We start from the raw sequence: 24568 nt of genomic DNA, 5'->3' as shown, positions 1-24568 counted from the left end.
ACAAAACTGCATTTCATAGAACAACTAACACAAAGACATTTAAGGGAATCTGCCAGATTTTCCACTAGGCCTACTGAAGTGCTGATTTGTGGTTATCTGTAGGAACAGTTGTTTGCACTGTAAATACTTCAGGTTTAATGTTTCTCCCAGCGGTGGAAGGTTTATTTTATCTCTCCATCACCATCATGCCTGCTAAAGCAATGTATCGAGCCAAACCAAAATGACTGCTACCACTAATTTATAGCAACCCACCAGCACTCTGGCTCAGGAAAGCAGTTGTTCTCAAGTAAGAATATGACATAAAACCGATTTCCACAAGAAGTTGTTGTTTATTTTACAGAGAAATGGGAATAATTAGAGCATGTAGCCTGCTTTACGAGGGGCCGACGAATCTAAACATATTTTCTCCACCGAATCCAAAAATATCAATAATGTCAACACGTGTCACAATAATAAACCTGATGAAAACCACATCTGTGCATTAGATTGGCTTGTCCGTCTTGCCTCTCTTAGGCCGAAGGGAAAGTTGAGGCTTTTGTGACCTACACTGCCCACTGTGCCCAGTTATGAATGGACTAGACTAGTTGGCTAGCAACATGTGACAGCTATCTTGAGTGTGCGCACACTGGGCACATTGCATTATAATATGGCTGTCAGGGAGTGAAACGCATGCTACATCAGTCTGTGAGACGAAAACGCCTTTATTTGGGGCCGAAGTTGGACGAATAAGGCAACATGTCTCGACATAGAAATGTCCGAGGTTATAACTACGATGAAGGTAGATTATACGGATGATTTGGCGACGCTGTTGATTCCTGGAGGCTAGTCTAGGCCTCGGGACTAAATTCTTGCTAGCCGGGTTAGCTAACGTAGAGCTACATCATCAGCAAAGCTAGGATGCATGCTAATGTAGCTATCTCTACTGAATTAGCTAGCTACATTTCTAGCCGGCAAAATACCAATTTAATTACTCGTGTTAATTGGGTTGCACGCGCCATTTAGACAGACACATACTTTTGTTTAAGTCCTCTAACTTGCCCGCTAATAAGCAATATATAGCTACCCATAGAACATGTTTATGTTGTGCTAATTGCCTAGCTAGCCTAGGCTATAGCTATGCTAGTTATTTTGTAAACAGGAGTTCGCAAACTTCCTTTCAGGCTTGCCTAGATAGGTTCGCTAGCAACGTATATCCAGCTGCCGTGTGGCTGCAGCTAATGCTGGTAGCCCATGGTCATAGCTTGCTACCTTACGAGTTAAGTAGATATCCAACGTAACCATAAACCTATTTCTGAAAGTAATGTCAACCATGTGATAGATAAGCAATCAAAATTAAATACTGTACTTGTGCCAGTGTATACAGCACGATTTGTGCAGTATTGACATAATTCTGTTCGACGCCTATCCGCCTGGGATTGCTGACGAGACAGAGTGGCAGCTGTCAGACATGTCGTAGGCCTACTACTTAAGCCGTTTGTGTGAGAGGGCTACCAACAAAATAGCATTTTATTCATCTGTAATGTGTACGTTCCCGCAGACTTTGACGATGACGACATGTACGGCCAGTCTGTGGATGATGACTACTGCATCTCACCAGCTACAGGTCAGTGGCTAAAGGAGTGCCAAAATGTGCTTATTTAACATATACCAGTGACCATTTATTAGCTTTTAGAGTTTCGTATGCACCATGATGGCACCTACTTGGCCTGTCTGATATGAATCTAGACCAAGTGTGATAGCATTGCGGTTAAACGACGGTCATCTGTTGCACAGCGGCCCAGTTCATCTACTCCCGTCAGGAGAGGGCGGCCCCCAACGTGGAGCCCGTAGAGGAGGAGGAGTGTGAGGATGAGGAGATGCCCACGTCCCCTACCATCACCCCCAACCTCGACCCTCTCGACCAGGGTAACCATGACGACCACAGGATCTGAGCATCTGCATCAACTGGGTGTTTGGCTATGACCACTGTGTTATTCCCACTGTAACGTGCGTGTGTTTTCTCATAGGCAAGCTGTACTCATGTCTGGACCAGATGCGTGCAGTACTGGGAGACACGGTACCAGACTTGGTCCTGACCCAGGCTGCCCTGGGCTGTGGCTTTGACCCCCAGAGGGCCCTGGATACCGTGCTGTCTGGGGACAGTGGGACGGCGCCCCTCCCACAGAGAGTCCCCAAGGAGACGCCAAGAACCAACCAGGGGACGGCACCAGTGGTGAAGACCAATCAGGAAGCCCCAACTTGCCCCCACCCAGAGAAAGGTACACCTGGTGCAAGATCAGTCCGTCAGTGACATCATAAACTTCAACTAGTAACCGTTCCCCTTAAGATGTGTGTATTGTGTGCAGTGCTGAGATGCTGTTTGTTCCCTTGTAGACACATTGTAATGAAATGCCTGCCTTTCCCCCCCCCCCTTCCTCTCTTGTCTTTGTCACGACGATGCCCGCCCCCCCCATCTCTCTTCTCGCCCACTGCGATTGGCTTTTGTAAGGTAAGGAGCCTGCTTGTCTGCTTTTCTCCCAGAAACTGTACCTGACACACACACACCTGAGACGGCCCTGTCCGCCAACACACGCACCCCGCTCCGTCCATCTGCCGGCCCCCTCAACTTGAGCGAACTCTTAGCGCAACCTCCGTCTAACCCAGTCAGTAGTGGTGGCAAAGCTCACAGCCAGGAAGAACTGAAATTGAATTTCTCTGGCCTAGGAAGTTTGCTTTTAGATGGTTCCAGTAAGCCCTCGTTGACAGTTGCGGGGATGGGTAGTAGCAGCAGCATGAGCCTGGCCCAGCTCATGACAGAGAAGAAAAGTCAGGGGGCGGTTCCGGGGGGCACCGGGCGGGGCTCCTCATTGGCCAGTCTGTCTCTGGGCCCCAGCGCCCCTACTCATTTGTCGCCAGGCCTGCAGACAGGCTTGTCTCTGGGAACTTTAGCGTCTCTACACTCCACCTCTCTGTTTGGGTCTGGCCCTCGTGCCCCTCCTCCATCCGTTCTTGCAGCCTCTCTGGGTAGTTTATCACTAGACAACCCCCGAGTGACAGGTCCTGCGCTGCTGCCTCCTCCTGGCTTTGGAAGGCTCAGCGCTGGCTTCCAGAACACTCCACCAGTGGACATAGCAACCGGTGGGGGAGGGAAGGGGGAGGAATCCCGTCAGAGCCCGTCATTGGCTGAACTGATCCAGGAACACACGAACAGTAGCCCCACCCTCTACAGCTCCCTCCCAGGTCCCCATAGCAACATGACTACAAACGTCACAGGGTGGGATAAGACGGCACCTGCGCACACCCAGTCTCTGTCTGAGCTGGCTGCCCAGCACCAGGCCAACCACACGCTGTCTCCCACACTAGGTCCATCCCCCCACTTCTTTAAGCTGCACAACCCTGGTCCTCCTGGCCTCCAGGGGGAGCTCTCTTCGCCTCAGAGCCGCGCGCCTCGTCCCAAACCACAGAGCGCCGCATCTGCGGCGTTCAAGCCGTCGCTTCCGGGTCTGACGGGGGCGCTCTCGCTGTCTCAGCTTGCTTCTCTTCACGTAACCACCGCCGCCGCCTCCTCCTCCAACACCCCAGAATACTCTCTGGCCTCCCTGCTGTCTCCAGGGAAGACTCTGGGGGGCAGGGTGTTGTCAGACAGTCTAAGGGGAGAGGTCCAGGCCAGCCCTAAACGGCCCTGGTCGGGTCAGAGTGTGGACCTGAGCACCCTCATGGCCCAGTCACCCAGAGACTCCCCGCATTGCCACGACGACGACCTGTCATCCCCCCCCGCGGTGCGGTTTGGGTCGGACCCCACCATTTTCGCCCAACCTTCCGTGTTTGCTCTCGCTCTTTCCGTTCGCTCCACTAGCCATGAGAGGAGGATGAGGAGGAGGATGATGAAGGCTCCAGGAGGTCAGGGGCCAGCGAGGACCTGCAGGGCCTTCCTGTATGCTACTCAGACCCAGATGCTCAAAGCCAAGAAGCAGACGCCTCTATTACCCATCACCCCCTTTGGCTTCGACACACCGTCACCCGACGACGTTGTACGAGCCAATCAGAAGAAGGCTTTTACCAGGTAGACCGAGGAGACCAGTGAGAGCGTACCTAACAAAAAAGCTGTAGCTTACAGTGTTAATGGTGGAGCATATGTAGAAACAACCAGGAAATTGACTGAAATCAAGAAATTTATTATTTCTTTCTTTAGCATATGGGCATTAGACAGTTTGTAAATAATATCAAGTGGTTTTTAAATTAGTTAAACATCTACTTTTTTGTAGATTGAATTCTATTTTTGTATACAGTGACAGTCTACATGACATTTTATTGAATTTTGTATGATTGATCATTTTTTTTAATGGAATACAATATTTAGAATGAAGTATCATGCTCGACAGACATTATAGCGGAGAGTAGCCTACAGTTACATGAAGAGGGAGAAAGATGGTAAGGGATTTCGAGAGGTTGATCGGCTTTGCAGGTGTGCCTCTGCTTTCGGAAATATGGATCAGTTAACCATTGTGCTGGTTTACCACTGGGTGTGTGGTGGGGAGGGGGGAGGGGGAAGGAGGCAGACACCTGGAGTTGATCCCATAAGTGAATATGTATTACACTGTGAGAAGACACTCACACACCAGATCCACCACACTTGCCAAGATGCAAAGGCGCGTACAGTACTGGTAGTCTGGGATACAACACTTGTACACACACACACACCTCATATCTTGAGCAGTCAAAGAGCCTTCTGAACATTTGAAACCTGATTTTTAAGTTTGCCTGTCAACACAATAAAAGAATCAACCCTTGTGTCAACCTGAGTGTTTTTCTTCTTTTATGTTTTATTTTTATGAAGTGGACGCTTCATCTACTTTTATTTGAGTAATTTCTTTTTATTTTTAGATTTTTTTTTTAAGGGTAGGTATAAGGTGTGCCATTTTTGATGGAAAGGGTGTGAACTCATTTGAAGTTTGGTATTATCAGTACTGAAATACATAACTCATCTATGTACCTGTCTGTCTTGTTTGTGTGTGTGTGTGTGTGTGTTTGCTCTGCTGAAGGCCTGTGGGAAGGTGTAGGCTACGTGAGATGAGGGGTGTACATGTGTGTGTTTCTGCTGTCTGGAGGGGTTGACACAAGGACCAATTCTGTGGTTTCTCTCAGGACCTCTAGGTTATGACTGACTTCTGCTAGTCCTGTGTGTTTGCGTTGGGTTGAGTTCCTAAACCCAAAGGGTGTAGTACAAAGTAGTTTGATAACAGTTGGTTGAAACGAGGTGAAAGAATAGTTTTCCTCTGCTGTAAAAGCTGTTGTCGTGACCAGCTTTCTTTCAACGTGTCTTTGATGAAAAGTGCGTTGATGAACGTGTGTGTGTGTGTGTGTTCTTGTGTTTTTCATAAAGTACAACTGTGGGTTTGGATGTCCAGCTGTTGTCAGTCATCTGTGCTCTGCAGGAGATCTGGTGTGGGTTTGGGGCAGGAAGCACAAGACACTGGAGAAATGTCAACCTCGTCTCATTCGATCACTCGACTCTCTTGTCTCGCTCGCTCTCTCTTTTGTCACCACCTACGTAGGAAAATCTGATGGTGTCTCTCAGCTCAGTGGAGAGGGCTGAAGATCAAGTACCCTTTTAGGTGTTTTGCAGCACGGGGGTTTGCAGAGCACGCCACACGGTTGCTTCTCTTGGAAAAAGCGGCGTCAGTCCTGACGAGTGGTCAGAGGACGGGGTGGATGCAGGGCGCAGGACACGCAGCTGTCATTTCCGTGGGCGGAAATGCTTCTGGAGGCTTCTGGGCCGTTACGGTGTGCGATCTGAGATTGGATACGACAGTTGCAGATTTTTTTCCCCCGAAGCGCTGCACTGTTGTTCGGCATGGGTCCTTTTTGGCCTGGTCCATTACCGTTGGCTGGGCACAGATTCCCCCCCCCCCCACACGCTACAACCTTTTTCTGTTTGGTTGAACAGCAAATGACGCAGGGCTCTGTGGCCCTACAGAGCTGCAGTGGTAGAGCCATGTCGTCAGTCTATATTCTGTTACGGGTTCTTTCTTTTTTTTCTGCTTGAAGGTTTTGACCTGCAGGAGTCTTTGAGCGATCTGGGGCCGGGAGGTCCTGTGCATTGAGCACCTTCAAAAAAAAAAAACAATTGCCTAGTATCGAAAACTCTTGTCTGTGTCCCTGCCTGTGTGACTCATCCCTGTACAGCTGAAATGTCTCATCCAGTCTCTCCCCTCACTCAGACGGGCTGATTTGCACCCAAACACCTCTCCAAATAAGGCATAGCAGTCTGGAGCGCTGCATTTTGAGAGGACACCTGGACAATGCATGGGTCCCTGTGCCCAACCATGACCTTTTTATAAATGAAGCAGAGGCCATGCTTTGGTTGAGCTGAAAATGCGGCCAAATCTCCGTCGTCTCGGGCCAGAGCCTGCCGACTGGATTCCCCCGCCAGGACCCACCTCTGGAGGCAGTGAGAGGGTCTGGGTTAGAGGCTATGCTCTTGGCTCTGTACAACACGAGCACAAGGGAAAACACACTGCTTGGTGAACAGGTGGTACAGTCCACACCCCAGCATGAATGGCCTGCATTGAAGACATGCAAATGTCTTATTCAAATCCATAACCAGGCACTAAACCCCGATGAGTGATGTTGATACGAGGAGACATATTTAAGTGGTTTTCATACGCATTGCCCAAAAGCTCTTAGCGCACCCTGGTGGCTAAATGTAGTTTTCAACGACAAACAGATGTTAATTGACAAGGGACAATACTTAGTGGGACATGGTTGGAATATTGATCTACCGAATGTTAGAACTAAGGCCTGAAGCTAAAGTGACACCAGTTTTCCAGAACATTCCATATTTGAGGATAGCACAGTGTGGTGGTGGTGGTGGTGGTGGTGGTGGTGGGAATGGTGGGGATCTTAACAGGAGCCTCACATTTGCATATCCTGCTCCAAGCCCTACTTCTCCCCCCACCTGTGCGAGCTCAGCACCCCGGGGCAGGGTGTGGGGCCGGGTGACTCACCCACCCTGGACACACTCCAAGGGGTCTTACCTTCTCAGGGGAATACCTGGAGCTGGAACACAGACAAACTGTTTACCAAACCAGTATCAACAGTAGCTAACATCCTGGTTTCAGCCCTCTGGGAACTTGGCCAAAGAAACGACTGTTTGAGTTGTTTGAAGACCCCTCAGGGCAACCAAAAAGCCATCATTCACTTGTATTTGTGTAGCAAGAACGAGATGGGCAGGTGACTGTGTATTTAGGCTAATGTGACTGCAAACTTTTTAAAATGTTATTTTTGATGAGAGGAAAGATTGGGAACTGTTGCTGAGAAGTGTACAGAGGGAACTGAGATCCCCATTACCCTTCTGATCTACCCTCCGGTAGTCTAAGACTACAGACGACCCCGGGGTATTAATAGTGTTGTCTTATTATTCTAGCTACTTAAAGTGGCTGTTAAGCAGAAGTTCATCACACCACAGAAGAATGTGTCGTTAACTACCCATCCAAATGCGACTGGGGAAAAAAAACACAGACAAGTATGTTAAATTAGGCTTTGAAATCGTGAGAAAATCAGCAGTCTTCTCTGCTTGAGACTGGGGGGGCGTGTCGCCTGAAGGAGCTGAAGCTCCGCCTCCTCGAATTTATTGAATTTAGCAACAACAGCAGCAATAGCTAAATCAATTGCACATATCAGAACAGACCTACCCGCAGTCTCTGAGTGTTTCATGCGTTAATGCCTTTGTCTTTGCATCGTACCAGCTGAGGAACAGAATGCAGGTTATATAAAGCGTCTGTGATCTGACGTAGATAGGTGGCTGTGAAGTCGATGAGTTGGGTTTTGCCCCGCCTAAACAACACCTCGAGTTGAAAACGGGTGAGAAACTGTTCAACGGTCTAACTCCACGTTTGAGTGCGACAATGTTTCAGAGCTTTGCACATGCTTTCCAGCCACTCATTTCACACGTAATTTCACACATAATGTACTGAGAAGCAACTCATGGAATTCGCCTTTGCAGCACCTCGAAGCGGTTCAGGTTTGTCAAAGGATCAGAGGTTATAGGAGGTTTCTCATCCGAGGCGAGATGACGTAACGATGGGAACAGCCACATCAGGGAAAAGACAAATGCTGTTCTCTTCTGAAGGCCCCCCCCCGAGACATGCATGTAAATGTGTGAATGAAGCCTGGATGTACGGGTGGCGTTGTGTGACGACCACCGCACTGCACCACCGCATCCTTCCCCTTCTGATCTCATCTCGACGTACGTAGGCTCCGGTGAGTCAGGGCTTTCTGACTGTGCAGCGAGCAAACCTCTGTTTTTGTGAATCGGGTCTGAGGGAAAAAAGGGGTGTTTTCTCGTCAACCAGAGTGAGTCATACTGAGAGGACTGGGTTAGAGAAAGTCGACCAAGACTGGATCATCTTTACCCTCCTCTGGGCTGGGGGAAGGTTTTTTAAAAACGTTATTATTAAACCAGAACACTACCCTTTGCAGAGGTGTGTGTGTGATGGGGAATGTGTGTGTGTGTGTGTGTGTGTATATATATATGTGCACCCTCTCAGCCCTTATTGCTACCCATTTTCAATTCTCTCTACAAAATGCTGTGTCAACGTTCTGTTTCCACGGCGACGGGGAGTGGCAACCGTCAGTTCTGAAATTAACCCTTTCGCGGCCCGCCTGCCGCCAATGCACACCCGACACACACAGCAGAGTTGTGCAGCCCCAGTGCGTATGAATCACCACTGTCCTGGTATGACTGGTGACACTGGGAGAGGAACGAGAAGGGCGCAGGCCTCGACAGTGCTGGTCCAGACCACAGACCTCTGGTGGGTCTGGCTAGAACGCTTCTAGATAAGTTTGTCTGTCCTCATTTTGACAGCCTGTCCTCATTTTGAAGCATGTGACAGCCAGGGAACGCTCCGCTGTGCGTGTGTGTGCGTAGCCTACATCGATTACTCCTCAACCACTTAGACGACCGCTACCGTATGTGCTCAATAGGGCCCCCACTCAAGTGTGTGTGTGTGTGCTCTGCAGGATGTCCAGTATACCACAGGTACATGTACATGGATATAAAAAGACTCAGTTATGTGAGTGTTCCTCCCTCTCTCTCCCTCTCTCTCCCTCTCTCCCTCTCTCCCTCTCTCCCTCTCTCTCTCTCTCTCTCTCTCTCTCTCTCTCTCTCTCTCTCTCTCTCTCTCTCTCTCTCTCTCTCTCTCTCTCTCTCTCTCTCTCTCTCTCTCTCTCTCTCTCTCTCTCTCTCTCTCTCTCTCTCTCTCTCTCTCTCTCTCTCTCTCTCTCTCTCTCTCTCTCTCTCTCTCTCTCTCAGCTAAAAGCAGAGATGGGCCTAATAAACTAGACTGTGAGGTTGTCCCCAAAGTGGCCCGAATGACGATCTCAGGCAAGAAACAGACCATGGGCTTTGAAGTGCCAAGGTAACTAGTACACACACACTTCAGTAACACTCAAATCTGTGCCCCCGACGTACACCCCAAACCCACCAGCGCGTCTCTGTGCTCCCGTGATAACACGCCTGGTTGTGGTGTCTCCATGTCCCTCCAGCGTGGAGGAGAACGGCCTCCTCATCCCCCCCGGGCGGCGCGGGGGCAGCCCAGACGACGTCTCCCGCCCCGAGACCCCCTCCAGGCGCCCCGAGACCCCCTCCAGGGGCTCCGGAGCAGGGGAGGAGCCCACCACCACCCCGGGCCGGACGCCAGGGAAGGCCAGGCAGCAGCTCGACATCAAGGCCGAGCTGGAGAAGAGGCAGGGGGGCAAGCCCCTCCTCAACCTGGTGGTTATTGGTGGGTAGGGGTGGGCTGGATGATGGACTGTGCACGTACCCACAGAGAGGGAGAGGGACTAGCCCGCTTTCGCTAGCGTCTGAGGGTGACTCAGTGGTTTCAGTGAGAGGTTTCCTACGGTGCCGTTACCTTGACTTCTGTCTCGCTCCCCTTCCCCACCTCTCCCTGTCTGCACTCTCCCTCCCCTTCCCCACCTCTCCCTGTCTGCACTCTCCCTCCCCTTCCCCACCTCTCCCTGTCTGCACTCTCCCTCCCTTCCCCACCTCTCCCTGTCTGCACTCTCCCTCCCCTTCCCCACCTCTCCCTGTCTGCACTCTCCCTCCCTTCCCCACCTCTCCCTGTCTGCACTCTCCCTCCCCTTCCCCACCTCTCCCTGTCTGCACTCTCCCTCCCCTTCCCCACCTCTCCCTGTCTGCACTCTCCCTCCCCTTCCCCACCTCTCCCTGTCTGCACTCACTCTCTTCTCTCATTCCTTCCCCTATCTCTCCATCCTGCTTTCCACCGTCCCCCTCTCCATCGCCCATCCCTCTCTTCTACATCCCTCCATCCATCTCTCGTCTCCCCCCCCCCCCCCCCCCCCCCTCCACGTCCCTGTCTCCAGGCCATGTGGACGCGGGGAAGAGCACCCTGATGGGCCATCTGCTGTACCTGCTGGGGAACGTCAACAAGCGCACCATGCACAAGTACGAGCAGGAGTCCAAGAAGGCCGGCAAAGCCTCCTTCGCCTACGCCTGGGTCCTGGATGAGACCGGCGAGGAGAGGGACAGGTACACGTACGCACACACACACACATTCAGTACATAAATACACACTTGTGTATATACTTTCATATGCACGCAGTCCTTTTTGCGCATGTCCTTTGTGACATGGGATGCCAAACGGCTGTCCGGCGGGTGACTGGGGTTGAACTGTGTGTGATCGCAGAGGGGTGACCATGGACGTGGGGATGACCAAGTTCGAGACGGCGTCTAAAGTCGTCACCCTGATGGACGCCCCGGGACACAAAGACCTTCATCCCTAACATGATCACTGGAGCTGCACAGGTACCGTGTGTGCGTGTATGTGTGTGTGTCAGTTATTTCTTTCTGTCTAATACAGAGGAAATCCTTAAGAAGGGAAAAGAAGGTCTTCATTTCGTGGTCTCCGCATTGGGCTCCTCACTCTTGACCTAACCCCTGGGAGAAATGAAACGTAGATTAACCCTTGTGTTATCTTCGGGTCATTCGTGACCCTTCAGTCACTGTGACCCCCCCCCACGTGTTGTGACAACTTTACCTCATACAAAAATAAAGTGAAGCATTTTCTTTTAACCGTCAGACTGTCTCACCCCCCCCCCCACAGCGCGAAATTTAAAATAAAATGCTTTTTATTTGTTTTTGTATTGGTAAAGTTGTCGCAGCACAACGATGGGTCGTTGTGAACCTTCGGGTCATTGTCACCAGAAGGCGGCACAAAGATTAATTACGTCCAGGTAATTGATCTGGCGGTAATTGACGGCGGTCTGTTTAAACTGTTAAACGTACCACACCCCAGGCAGGGCTTGATGACAGTGTGGGTTTGGGTGGAGTTCTCTGCAGGCACTGTGTGTGTGTGTGTGTGCGTTTCTGTCTGTCTGCGTTTAGGGGTGTGTAAGTAATTTCAGCGTTTCACCGGATGACTGTCATTTCTCTGGTCTGCCTTTCCAGTTGCGTTTCATCTCGTGTGAATGTGTGTGTGTGCGAGGAGTGACTAAGGGGTTCTCGTACGAGGAGTAAACACTTTCACTGTGGTACACCAGCTCTTTCTCAGCCTCCCCCCCCCTCCCCCCCCACCCCGCAAGAAACAGTGTGTGCCATCACATCACGAGCCCCTTCTGTCTGTGCCGAAGTGTCTCTAACTGTGTGTGTGTGTTTTGCATGTGTAGCTGTATGGCTGTGTGTATGTAGTAATATGTGTGTGTGTGTGTGTGTGCAGGCGGACGTGGCCGTGCTGGTGGTGGACGCCAGCAGAGGGGAGTTTGAGGCGGGGTTCGAGGCTGGCGGGCAGACGCGGGAACACGGCCTGCTGGTGCGCTCCCTGGGGGTCACGCAGCTCGCCGTCGCCGTCAACAAGATGGACCAGGTCAGGCGGGCGCCATTGGCCTTGTCGCTACGGCAACCTTTCCCCCCCCCCCCTCTCCATCGACATACTTTTTCATTTGCGTTGTGTGTCTGTGCGTGTTCCCTACAGGTGAGCTGGCAACAGGAGAGATTCCAGGAGATCGTGTCCAAACTGGGCCACTTCCTCAAGCAGGCGGGCTTCAAGGTGGGGGCCTCGACCACACCCCGTGACCTCACCACTGTACACTGAGCGCTCCCCACGTTGCTCGGCTACAACCAGACCCCCCTTAACCCCCCTCCCCCCCTGCTGTGCTTCTCCCAGGACTCGGACGTGTTCTACGTCCCCACCAGTGGGCTGTCCGGGGAGAACTTGACCTCCAGGTGCACCGTGTCTGAGCTCACCTCCTGGTACTCTGGCCCCAGTCTGCTGGAACAGATCGGTACGCCCTCTCTCTCTCCTCCCCCCCCCCCCCCCCCCCACATCACACCCCACGACCCCCACAGTGCCACCCGCGCCCAGTTGTTTTCTACCGGCTGCATGTATTGTATTGTCCCGTGTATTGTTTTCTTTCAGTTTCTTGATTGTGTTTGTCATCCCTCCAGCTGTAATGTCTCAATGAAATTTCCCCTCTGAGCTGGATAAAAGCACCGACCTCACAACCCTAGTCCTGTTTCAGGTCACATGCTGACGACGGGGCTCAGAGATTGATGAGTCTTGAGGCACGCTTCAGTTCTTCGGGCGTAGCTGCTGAGATTTCGTTTTGGGGGGGTTTCCTCTTGACGTCTCTCTCCCATCCCTGCTGTCCCCTCTCTCCCTCGCCCCCTCTCTCGTCCTCCTCTCTCTCTCGCCCCCTGTCTCTCCTTCCTCTCCTCCCCCGCAGATTCCTTCAAGTCTCCTCAGAGGTCTGTAGAGAAGCCCTTCAGACTGTGTGTCTCTGATGTATTTAAAGGTGAGCGCACCACTCTCTCAACACGCGGTGCTCGGGCTGCCCGGACAACAAGGGTGACCGGTCTGCAGCGGGCCTGGAGTCTAACCCTTCTGTGTGTCTGTGTGTGTGTGTCTCCAGACCAAGGTTCAGGGTTCTGCGTGACAGGGAAGATTGAGGCTGGCTACATCCAGACTGGAGACAGAGTCCTGGCCATGCCCCCAAACGAGACCTGCACTGTTAAAGGTCCTCCTGATTATTATTATTATTATGATGATGATCATTTGATGATTATTATTAGTGATGTGCTGGATTGAACGGGGTGGGATACCATGTTGGAGTGATCCATGGCTCGAATGCTTTGGTGCAGCTCAACATGGCACAGAACATGTTTCTATCCATTTGTGGCCGACCGCTCATCCAAACAACTTCCTTGGGTCCTGACTCCTGAGTAATGCACCTGCCGAAAATCGACTCGATACACCGCCCAGTTCTCGAGATAATCGAGCCACAGACACACACACACACATTTCTACCCTCACAGTTAGATGCAAGAGAAAAAGTTCCACACCAGCGTCGTTCGACAGGATGTGACACCAGGATCGCCGAACAGTCCCGCAGTGCCACCTAGTGGCGGTTGGCAAACATCTCTTTATGCGCCGTAGATTTACAACCCTTCTCCCCACCCCTCCTCCAGGCATCACCCTCCACGACGAGCCCCTTGACTGGGCCGCGGCCGGGGATCATGTCAGCCTCACGGTGACCGGCATGGACATCATCAAGATCAAGTAAGGCTCTCTCACACTGACGCCCATCTCTCAGGACTGACTCGTTTGGAGGAGATCACATATCGTGTCGCGTCGGACCAGGAAAGTTACAAAAGTGTGTGTGTGTGTGCGTGTGTGTTCCACCCAGTGTGGGCTGTGTCTTCTGCGACCCCAAGGAGCCGATTCGAGCCTGCTCCCGCTTCAAGGCCCGCGTGCTGCTCTTCAACATCGAGGTCCCCGTCACCAAGGGCTTCCCTGTGAGTGGCTGCCACACACACACACACACACACACACACACACACACACACACACACACACACACACACACACACACACACACACACACACACACACGCACACACACACGCGCGCTTATCACCCTACAACCCTTACTCTTGTACATGAACGGCCTCTAAATGGATAGGTATATGTTCATGACTGTGCGTACTCATGCTTCTATACTGTAAGTGCTTCTCTCAGTTTACATATGTGTATATATATGTGTGTATATATATATATTGTGTGTGTATGTTTGTGCGCGGGCAGGTACTTTTGCACTACCAGACTGTGAGTGAGCCAGCCACCATCAGGAAGCTGGTGAGTGTTCTGCACAAGAGCAGTGGAGAGGTGATCAAGAAGAAACCAAAGTGAGTGAAACTAATGCGTGTGGATGTTTTGTTCTAAGAAGGGAAGAGTGTTGATGTTGACCATGTGTTCTAAGAAGGGAGGCGTATGGATGTTGACCAAGTGTTCTAAGAAGGGAAGAGTGTTGATGTTGACCAAGTGTTCTAAGAAGGGAAGAGTATGAATGTTGACCATGTGTTCTAAGAAGGGAGGCGTGTGAGGCTAACCTGCTGGTCGTTGCTCAGGTGTTTGGGGAAGGGGATGAACGCTATCGTAGAGATCCAGACTCACCGGCCTGTGGCGTTGGAGCTCTATAAGGACTTCAAGGAGCTGGGCCGCTTCATGCTGCGCTACGTGGGCTCCACCATAGCTGCAGGGGTCGTCACCGAGGTAACCACACTCGAGACGCCATCTTGTTACACATATATGTCAACACCGGTTACATTACTGGGCCGTCTTGCTTTCATTTGCTTATTAGATGGCTAAGCTATTTAAGTGAGATCGATAAAAAAAAAAAAAAAAAAATGTGTATATTGTTTTGTACTGCTGGTTTTGTGTTGCCTTGTGAATTTAATCGGGGATTCTCGTGTTTCATCTGTTTTTGCAGATTAAAGAATGACTGTTGCTCAGGTCCAAGTTTGGAACCAGCCCATACTGGCTCCAGGCAGCATGTGCCCTCAGACAAAGTGCAATTCCTTAGAGACTGTCATCCGTGACCTCATGATCGAGGCTTCACTTCCATCCATCCTTCTATCCATCCATCCATTGCAGTACCTCCATAACAGCTTGACGTACACTATCACTGCAACAGTCCACATCGACAACCTCAGACAGACTGTCAAATGGCCAAGGCATGTTAACAAGCCCAATCTCAAAATGGCTGCCACCCTGCCTCTCTAGCCAGAGCAATGAGTCAACCAAAAAAAATAAAAGCAATACCGTCTTACTTTCATCCTACTTATCCAAGCTTCCAGGAGCAATGTTGAACGCATGAAAAGTACACAAGGGCTTGGAACTACACTTCCCAACAAACATATCTCAAGCCCCTCCCCCAAACACATCTCCTCCCACCGCTAAATCTGATTGCTCGGAATACTCCTGCTTCATTCAATGAAGTTCATTATACCCTCCCCCAAGAGACAATCTTTCTGAATGGTGTTTTTATTTTCATAACGATTGTTTAATTTTTTTCAGCACAAAGTGTTGTTGGTCATTTTTTTGGACTGATTATTTAACAGGATGTCGCAACTGAGTCATAAGTTAGTGCTGAGAGGCCAGTATGCAAGTGCTGGTTGATAGAAAGTCAATCAGGGGGGCATCTCAATACTTCAGGATCCTCCCTCCACTCCCTCTATCGAATTCCACTTGATTTGAAAGCAGTTCAACCTGTGGTCAGCCATATTTATCTAAGCTATTATTCTGTGCTTTCAGAACAGTGGAGAGGAGGAGGAGGACAAGATGTGCTCCCAAAGTAACATACTGACCTGTCAGCTCTGTTTCTCACACTGCTATGTTTTAGTTGAAACATTTTGAATTTGCTGTGGCAAAGGAAACAAAGGTTTCTCTCATGACTCGATGACAATGTTAGCCACATATTTCACTCTGAACTGACAGTATGTGAGCAGGATTTAATTCTTACATCAGAATCAGCTGTCTAGAATTTGACTGGGAAAAGTGAAGATCAAATGGTTTTGAAGTTATTCGTAAATATTAATTCAAATTGCAAAAAGACTAACCTCAAATAGTTATATTTTAAATAAATATGACACTTATAATTTGTAGGACTTGCTTGGCCATGACAGGAGTATTTCTGACACACTAATCGTTCTGCATCTAAAACAGGTTGTAGATCTCGAAGGGAACAACGGCAGAGTTGAGAATTGTTAATGACGGTGGGATGAATAAACATGTATGACGAACTGCATTTCAATCATTTCCAATTTGATATATCGTTTTGTGTTAGAATTATGTGTATTGGATATGGCATATGAAATGTGTGGGGTTGGTTTGAAGTTTAGCTGCTGTGTGATATTGACGTACATCAAACGAGTTTCGGTTCTCGACCAATCCGATGCCCCGTTTTCACTTCTCATAGAAATATGGAAGATTTGCCCCCTTTTAATGTTTAGTCAATAACGTGTCTGTGAGCCTGCCTCACGTTAACGATTGGTGCTATCATCTGTCAATACACCATATGAGGTTCAATTGGTCAATACGAATTCATGCTTTTTCACTGAACCTTGCTCTTATTTCAAGAGACAATTTTATTTTACATGCGTGAGTGTCCAGTAATCCTTGTTATACGGTTTTACTATTCGCTACGGTGTGCCGGTTTTGTAGAAATTAAGAACCATGCCTAAAGCATCAGACCAACGCTCACAACTTGTTTTGGAGAACTTCATCGGGGGAAAGTTTGTCCCCTGCTCCAGACACATCGACTCATACGACCCGTCAACCGGAGAGGTGTACTGTAAAGTACCAGACAGCGGCGAGGATGAGGTGGGCTGCAACAGCTTGATGCTTTTCTTGAAGCAGTGATTGGAAAGGCTGTGTCTATTTTTCTAGAAAATAGTCAGCATATTGACAAATGCCGCAGATTCAGAGTGCTTTTGTTACAAAATAAGTTGAATTGAACTATTTGTAAATTCGTTGCTTTATACGAACTTTTTCTTATTGCCTAGTCAGGGGAGGCACCTTTGCACTTTGCAAAGTCAACAACAGACAGCAGCTAATAATTAAGCTGAAGAACCAGGTCTGAGCTAACTACTATGGCTGTACGATGCAGTCAGAAAATGTCATTTAAGTCTGAAAGTCTGGTATTGATCAAATATTGTACATCCGTGACTTTTACTTTAGTGACAGTATTACCATTTGTTAACTTATCTGGGCCACCTGATTTTACTCAGTAGGCCAATTCATGAATCTCCATGAATGAGAATGTTATTTCACGTTTATGTGTCATGTGTACACCCCACCTGACACACACACACACACACACACACACACATGCATATTACACTGAGAACCCATCCAGCCCTTTGAAGAGCGCAATAAATGTCCCACATCTGATTCTGGGTGTAGGTGGAGGCAGCGGTGCAGGCTGCGAAGAAGGCCTTCCCCGATTGGTCATCTCGTAGCCCCGCGGAGAGGGGGCGGGTCCTCAACAAGCTAGCGGATCTCCTGGAGGCTCACCTGGAGGAGTTTGCCCAGGCTGAATCCAAAGACCAAGGTACCCAACCATGGCAGGACTATAACCACATTGTAAGTGTGGTTGAGGCAGGGATCAAACAGCTGAACTTCAGCTGAGGACAACTACCTACTCCAAAACCAAGTAGAAAGAGTTCCAAGGGCTGTAATAAAGTTTCGACTATTCTCACTCCACTCCTGGGGATTGGACAACATAACCACGTCAGCTTTCTTAACCCTTGTGTTATCTTCGGGTCATTCTGACCCATCAGTCATTGTGACCCACCGTTGTATTGCGACAACTTTACCGCATACAAAAACAAAGTGAAGCATTTCTTTTAACCGTCGGGCTGTCTCAGACCCCACACATTGCAAAGGTTAAAAGAAAAATATTTTTATTTGTTTTTGTATTGGGTAAAATTGGGTAAACACAACGATGGTTCGTTATGAACCTTTGGGTCATGTGACCCGAAGGCAGCACAAGGGTTAACTCAGTCTCGATCGCTTCAAGGCATCAGAGAGCCTGGGTGGGAAAAAAAATACGTGTTCAGTCCATGTTGCTGTGTGTGAAACGTCTGCTAAAGGAAAACAAGGTGAAGGTCACGTCCCTAGAGCAGCGTGCAGGATGCAGCATCACCAGTCGCTCCTGCTCTGTGTCCCAGGGAAGACGGTGGCGTTCGCCCGCACCGTGGACATCCCCAGGTCTGTGGACAACTTCCGCTTCTTCGCCTCCTCCGTCCTGCACCACACCACCGACTGCAGCCAGATGGACCACATGGGCTGCGTCAACTACACCCTCCGCTGTCCTGTGGGCGTGGGTGAGGGCCCGCCGTGTGTGTGTGTGTGTGTGTGTGTGTGAGAGAGAGAGAGCTGAGGAGGTGTGACTTTCTCATGTGTGCAATAGAAGGACACTACACCTGGTAGTGTCACGCACCCAGCCATGAGAAAAAGGAGGAAAACATATTTTTATTAGAACATTTATTTTGAAGCTATTGACTTCCTTTATTGGTCAAAGAGGTCGCCATTGTTATACCGAGTAAGATTAGGCTGAAGATCTCATTGTGCTTACTCTCCATTCTCTGTGTGTGTGTGTGTGTGTGTGCGCGCAGCTGGATTGATCAGTCCCTGGAACCTGCCTCTCTACCTGCTCACATGGAAGATAGCCCCAGCTGTTGCTACTGGCAACACTGTGGTGGCCAAGCCCAGTGAGATGACTTCAGTGACAGCCTGGATGATGTGTAAACTCATGGAGGAAGCCGGTAGGACTACAGTTCCCACAGTTCCACACTACACACCAACATCCTCTGACTGAATTCTCCCTCCCTCCCTCCCTCCCTCCCTCCCTCCCTCCCTCCCTCCCTCCCTCCCTCCCTCCCTCCCTCCCTCCCTCCCTCCCTACCTCCCCTCCCAGGCATCCCTGCAGGTGTGGTCAACATGGTTTTTGGGACTGGTCCCAGAGCTGGCAGCGCCCTGGTGGGTCACCCTGATGTGCCCTTGGTGTCCTTCACCGGCTCCACAGCAACAGCTCAGCTAATCACAGAGCAGAGTGCTCCTTACTGTAAAAAGCTCTCATTGGAGCTGGGCGGTAAAAACCCCGCCCTGGTGTTTGCTGACGCAGACCTGGACCAATGTATCACCACCACTGTCCGCTCCAGTTTCTCCAATCAGGTGAGAGAATGTTCAGCTAAGCCGACCGTGTAAGGGCAGGAGTTTGTGTGAGAGTCTGACTTGACTGTAATCTTTGTTTTAATTTTTTAATTTTTAATTTTTTATATCTGGCTAATGTCAGAATGCGGGACTCTGTTTGGGATGTGAGTGTGACATTCTTGGTGCTGTAGATATTTTTTGGGACTTGGCCACCAGATGGCAGTCTTACCTCATATTGTCAGAGCAGACAAAGTACAACCAGTGAATTGTTTGGATATTGTTCTCTCTTCTCCTCTTCTCCTTGGTTCACCTCTCTGTTTCTTCCCTACTCTTTCTCTTCCTCTTCCTCCCCCAACTCCAGGGAGAGATCTGTCTGTGCACCAGCAGGATCTATGTGGAGCGCAGCATCTACCCAGAATTCCTGGACAGATTTGTGGCGGCAGCCAGGAAGTGGAAGACCGGTGTGCCCTCTGACCCCGACAGCAACAACGGGGCGCTGATCAGCAAAGAGCACCTGGAGAAGGTGAGGTCTAGGCCCTGATCCCAGAGCACCTGGAGAAGGTGAGGTCTAGGCCCTGATCCCAGAGCACCTGGAGAAGGTGAGGTCTAGGCCCTGATCCCAGAGCACCTGGAGAAGGTGAGGTCTAGGCCCTGATCCCAGAGCACCTGGAGAAGGTGAGGTCTAGGCCCTGATCCCAGAGCACCTGGAGAAGGTGAGGTCTAGGCCCTGATCCCAGAGCACCTGGAGAAGGTGAGGTCTAGGCCCTGATCCCAGAGCACCTGGAGAAGGTGAGGTCTAGGCCCTGATCCCAGAGCACCTGGAGAAGGTGAGGTCTAGGCCCTGATCCCAGAGCACCTGGAGAAGGTGAGGTCTAGGCCCTGATCCCAGAGCACCTGGAGAAGGTGAGGTCTAGGCCCTGATCCCAGAGCACCTGGAGAAGGTGAGGTCTAGGCCCTGATCCCAGAGCACCCAGCGCTCCTCCCTCAGGGCTCCCAGACACTTATCGCAGCGTATCGGCGAAGTGAAACGCGACTGCAGACGTTGTCACAGCTATCGTTCCGTAAACAGGAAACCGAAAACCTGACTTCCTTTCCCCGAACCCCCCCCCCCGAAATCTCCCTAATCCCCAGGTGCGTAGCTTCGTGGCTCTCGCCAAATCCGAGGGCGCCACCGTCCACTGCGGCGAGGGCGTGGACCAGCTCCGGCTCCCCGAGGGCAACGCCGGCGGCTACTTCATGCCCGCCACCGTGCTCACGGGCGTGGCCGACGCCTCCCGCGTCATGCAGGAGGAGATCTTCGGCCCCGTCGTCTGCGTCAGCCCCTTCGACGGGGGCGAGGACGAGGCGGTCGCCCGGGGCAACGGCGTGCGCTACGGCCTGGCGGCCACCGTGTGGTCCCGGGACGTGGGGAAGGTGCACCGCATGGCCAGGAGGCTGGAGGCGGGCCTGGTGTGGACCAACTGCTGGCTGGTCAGGGACCTGAACCTGCCCTTCGGGGGGATGAAGAGCTCGGGGGTGGGCAGGGAGGGCGGGAGGGACTCCTACCACTTCTTCACCGAGGTGAAGACCATCACCGTCAAACACTGAGGTGGAGAGCGGGCGGGGGGGGGGGGGGGGGGAGAGGAGGATAGGACAGGGGGAGGGGGGAGGAAGGGGAGGAAGGGGAGAGGGAGAATGCGAAATCAACTTCGCCTTTCAACTTCTTTCGGCCCCGGAGGGAAATTAGTTTTGGAGCGAGACATGGAAAACAGACATAGAAACGAGAACTGAAATACAAAACGCCGACACAGGGTGCAACAGAGGGGGGGGGGGGCTCTGAATGTTGGGGATTCTGGGAAAACAGCAGCAGCGCCAAAATGACCTTCCAAGTTGCAAAAAATGCTTGTCAGTTACAAGATCAACAGACACGGGAGAAGTGAGGAGAGGAGAGGGAGGGAACCTGGGGGGAGCAGGGACCCTGGGGTGTGTCTCAACAGGCTCTGAGCACCCTTTACTCCGAAACCCCACCCAGTGAAGGAAGCTAAACTGAGGGAGAAGGTCTCCAGTCTAACAGGATTACTTCAGTCATGTAGTGTGGATATTTAATAGGGGAAAGCTCACCACTGTGATGCTCAACCGAATTCAACTGTTGTATTCTTTTTCAAAAATCACTTCAATAAATCATCTTTTCCATAATTACATGTGTCAAGACTACAACACTCAAACTGACTCTGTAATTGGCACCTACTATCTTATCTGACGGCTTTTCGTGACCTTTTCTCTTGACGGCGAACTTTCTCCCTCTTTCTTATAACACTGTCTCACATGCACACTACAGGGGGTTGGAATGAGGAAAGTGTTTCTGAACGTGTTGCACTTTGACACACTGACCAAAGAGGCAAAGACTGACCCGTGTGTGTGTGTGTCTATGTATGTACACAAGCACTCTAGATGGAAGGCCAGCTGACTGTCAGTGGAAGATTGAAATTCTTCAAATCTGAATGGTTCTACGCGTCATGAAGTGTGTGCTTGCTGCGTGTCACACTAAATCTGCTCCACCATGACGGATGCTTAATGTAACATTAAGAATATTTCAAACCTGTGAATCGAAGTGAAAGAACGAATTGCTCATTTGTTTTAACCCTTGTGTTCTCCTCGGGTCGTTCTGACCCATCAGTCATTGTGACCCACCGTCGTATTGCGACAACTTTACCGCATACAAAAACAAAGTGAAGCATTTTCTTTTAACCGTCGGGCTGTCTCAGACCCCCCACATTGCGAAGGTTAAAAGAAAAGTATTTTTATTTGTTTTTGTATTGGGTAAAATTGGGTAAACACAATGATGGTTCGTTATGAACCTTTGGGTCATGTGACCCGAAGGCAGCACGAGGGTTAATTGGCACACAGTATATTCATCTTATTCTTGTTTTCTTTTGTAGCGATCGATTCAGTCAAACAAAGAGTGTTGTTTGAACTGCTGGAATGCGCTTCGGGCCATGTCGCCACAGGTGTCTGCTGTTCCCTGGAAACACTCAGAGAGCATTTGGTGTATGAATACATTCAGTGGGATTCGGAGTCTGCTGTCAGATTTGGATCTGTGTGTGTGTGTGTGTGTGTGTGTGTGTGAGAGAGAGAGAATGCATCAGATTCATGGGGAGTGTGTATATGTGGGTGTGTGACAGGAGGGTCCTTTCGAAGCAGGGGAAACCATCTGACTGAGTTGAGTCACGTCGCAATGGGTGGTACGTGTTCGCTCGTGTGTGCGGATGGCTCGTGGGGGTAGTGTGTGCGTGTGGGCATTGTGTGCGTGTGTGTTGGTGTGTTCCAGCGAGAGGCACGTTGACTGTACCACCGCACCCTTCTCTTTGTGTCCCACCCTCTTTGTTTTGGCTAGGGAAGGGCTCTACCGCCTGCCACCTTGCACGGTCTCGCTCTCTCACTCTGTCTCTCGGTTTCTGTCTGTCTCTCTTTCCGTCTCTCTCTCTCTCTCTCCTTCCCTCTCTGTCTCTCCCTGTATTTCTCTCTCTTTCTGCGTCTGTCTTCCTCCAAGCCTGTGGCTGAGTCTCTCTTTCTCAAACTTTTCTGTAGTCTTAATGAACTCTTGTGTTGTCTTGAAAGTCGATGTACTCCCCTTCTTCTTGCGGTCAAAAATGAACCACTAAACCCCCAAAATAAAGCATCTCAATGGAGTTTTTAAACCTCAAATTGCATTACAGACCTTGTGAATAGCTTGTTTTTGGGCTATTCACAGTGCCGAAAGGCTGTACATCATTAATGTAGACACAACTTGTCTTCAGAACAACTCAGAAACGTCACTGATGGATCCAGCATGGCTGGCACAGTCGTCTGAAGCACCTGACAGCCTCTGTAACAGAAATCCCGATCTAAATGTCTCATTGTGTATGTGTGTGTGTCTGGGGGGTTTGTGACGTGTAAATGATCTTATCTAACTGCCGGGTCAAAAAGGGCCCAAAGACAATGTTTGTGCGTGTACCGGTGCACAGTATGGACATACAAACAAAGGCAACGACTCACTTTTCTGACCCCGAAGACAAGGAGGGTCAGATGAGGTTGTGGCCCTGCTGAGCTTTTCATGCCAGGCACACACTTAACCCTTGTGCTGCCTTCGGGTCACATGACCCAAAGGTTCATAACGAACCATCGTTGTGTTTACCAAATTTTACCCAATACAAAAACAAATAAAAATAATTTTCTTTTAACCTTTGCAATGTGGGGAGTCTGAGACAGCCCATCAGTTAAAAGAAAATGCTTCACTTTGTTTTTGTATGAGGTAAATTTGTCGCAATACGACGGTGGGTCACAATGACTGATGGGTCGGAATGACCCGAAGATAACACAAGGGTTAAACAGAGGACCTCACATGCATTCACACCCACGTTCGACGTCTCGAATCCTCTCTGAAGTTCAACAGGAAAACAGAACTCAGCCCTCGCGATGCCCTCTCTTCCGTTTCTCTTTCCATATTCGATCTCCTCGTCGAGTGTTTGTTCGTTAGGAAATGCTCGCGAAGGCCCTCTCACACCCGGAAGGCTAGGGTACGTGCCTGAGAAGCCATCCGCGGGCCTCCCTGCCAAAGCAAGCATATTACTTTCTTATCAGGCACTGTGGAAGAGGAGGAGGCGTACAGATGCCCTCTGCTACCAGGGAACAGCGATGCGTAGCCCCTCAGCGGGTATACTGTTGTCGGGTTTGATTCTACAGCCAGCCTGGTTTGATATCAATCGTGTGTGTGTGTGACTGAAAGCGTGTATGAGGGAGGGTGTGTCTGTGTGGACGAGAGTGAGAAAAAGGTATGAGATAGTGTGTGTGTGTGTGTGTGAAAGAAAGAATGTTCCGCACGGTGCATGCTGTACAGTACAGTGTGTGTGTGTGTGGGAAACCTGCGTGTGACCCAGCGCACACCATCACTGCACTCTCAGAACAGGACCTGCTGTTTTCTATGGCTTTGTCCCACTTTGTGCATTCTCATGCTCGGTAGCCAGTGTTAAACCCTGACAGGGTGACACTGGATCTGCGACGTCCCTCCTGGTTAGCTGGGTTCGCTCAGCACGCCTGCTATTGAGAAACAAAACACTGCTCCTTTTCTCTCCCTTCCTCTGTGTTCATCTCACCCTCCCTCCCTCCTGACCCAGTGCCTCCCTTTCTCTTTCTGCGTCACACTCCCTCTGTTCTTCGCCCCTGCTTTTCCTTCTCTTCTTACCCTGTTCCTCGTTGTATTGTGCCATTTTCTCGTTCTCTCTCTCTCTCTCTCTCTCTCTCTCTCTCTCTCTCTCTCTCTCTCTCTCTCTCTCTCTCTCTCGCTCTTTCTTTCTCGTACACACGCACCGCGCCTCAGGTTTCAAGGCCCCTCAGCTGCTGAGCTAGGCTTTGGGAATTTTCCACAGGTTGGGAATGGCCTTCCAGCAGGGAATGTGGCAGACGGAGAAAATATAGCTGTGCCGTGAACAAATACGGACTTTGATCAGGTTGAACACACTCACAGAGTGTGTTTATAGATGTGTGTGTGTGCGTGTGCGTGTGTGTGTACAAAAGAGAGAGAGGGGTGAGGAATATTGTGGGTCAAGTGTCTTCAAGAC

At 50.3% G+C, this 24568-nt stretch overlaps 2 protein-coding genes across 2 annotated transcripts; both read left to right on the top strand.

Moving 5' to 3' along the window:
* Positions 1-592: 592 nt before the first annotated feature.
* On the top strand, positions 593-16083 carry hbs1l (HBS1-like translational GTPase). The gene is given in 19 exon segments (XM_062467292.1): positions 593-778; positions 1538-1603; positions 1774-1905; positions 2007-2258; positions 9293-9398; positions 9526-9764; positions 10366-10531; positions 10689-10773; positions 10775-10807; positions 11718-11864; positions 11973-12047; positions 12165-12282; positions 12724-12792; positions 12910-13014; positions 13466-13556; positions 13684-13792; positions 14082-14182; positions 14405-14549; positions 14767-16083. Coding segments are annotated over 19 exon segments (2094 nt in total). The 5' UTR covers positions 593-735; the 3' UTR covers positions 14779-16083.
* A 250-nt stretch (positions 16084-16333) lies between these two features.
* On the top strand, positions 16334-21167 carry aldh8a1 (aldehyde dehydrogenase 8 family, member A1). The gene is made up of 7 exons (XM_062467293.1): positions 16334-16658; positions 17241-17388; positions 18008-18163; positions 18455-18604; positions 18757-19013; positions 19354-19515; positions 20124-21167. The coding sequence occupies exons 1-7, from the start codon at positions 16512-16514 to the stop codon at positions 20577-20579; spliced, it is 1476 nt and encodes a 491-aa protein (XP_062323277.1). The 5' UTR covers positions 16334-16511; the 3' UTR covers positions 20580-21167.
* The last annotated feature ends 3401 nt before the right edge of the window (positions 21168-24568 follow it).

Source organism: Osmerus eperlanus, chromosome 8, assembly GCF_963692335.1.
Source record: "Osmerus eperlanus chromosome 8, fOsmEpe2.1, whole genome shotgun sequence".
Classification (NCBI taxonomy): Eukaryota; Metazoa; Chordata; class Actinopteri; order Osmeriformes; family Osmeridae; genus Osmerus; species Osmerus eperlanus.
Note: the sequence above shows the minus strand (reverse complement) of the source record. Positions and strands in the feature narration are given on the sequence as shown.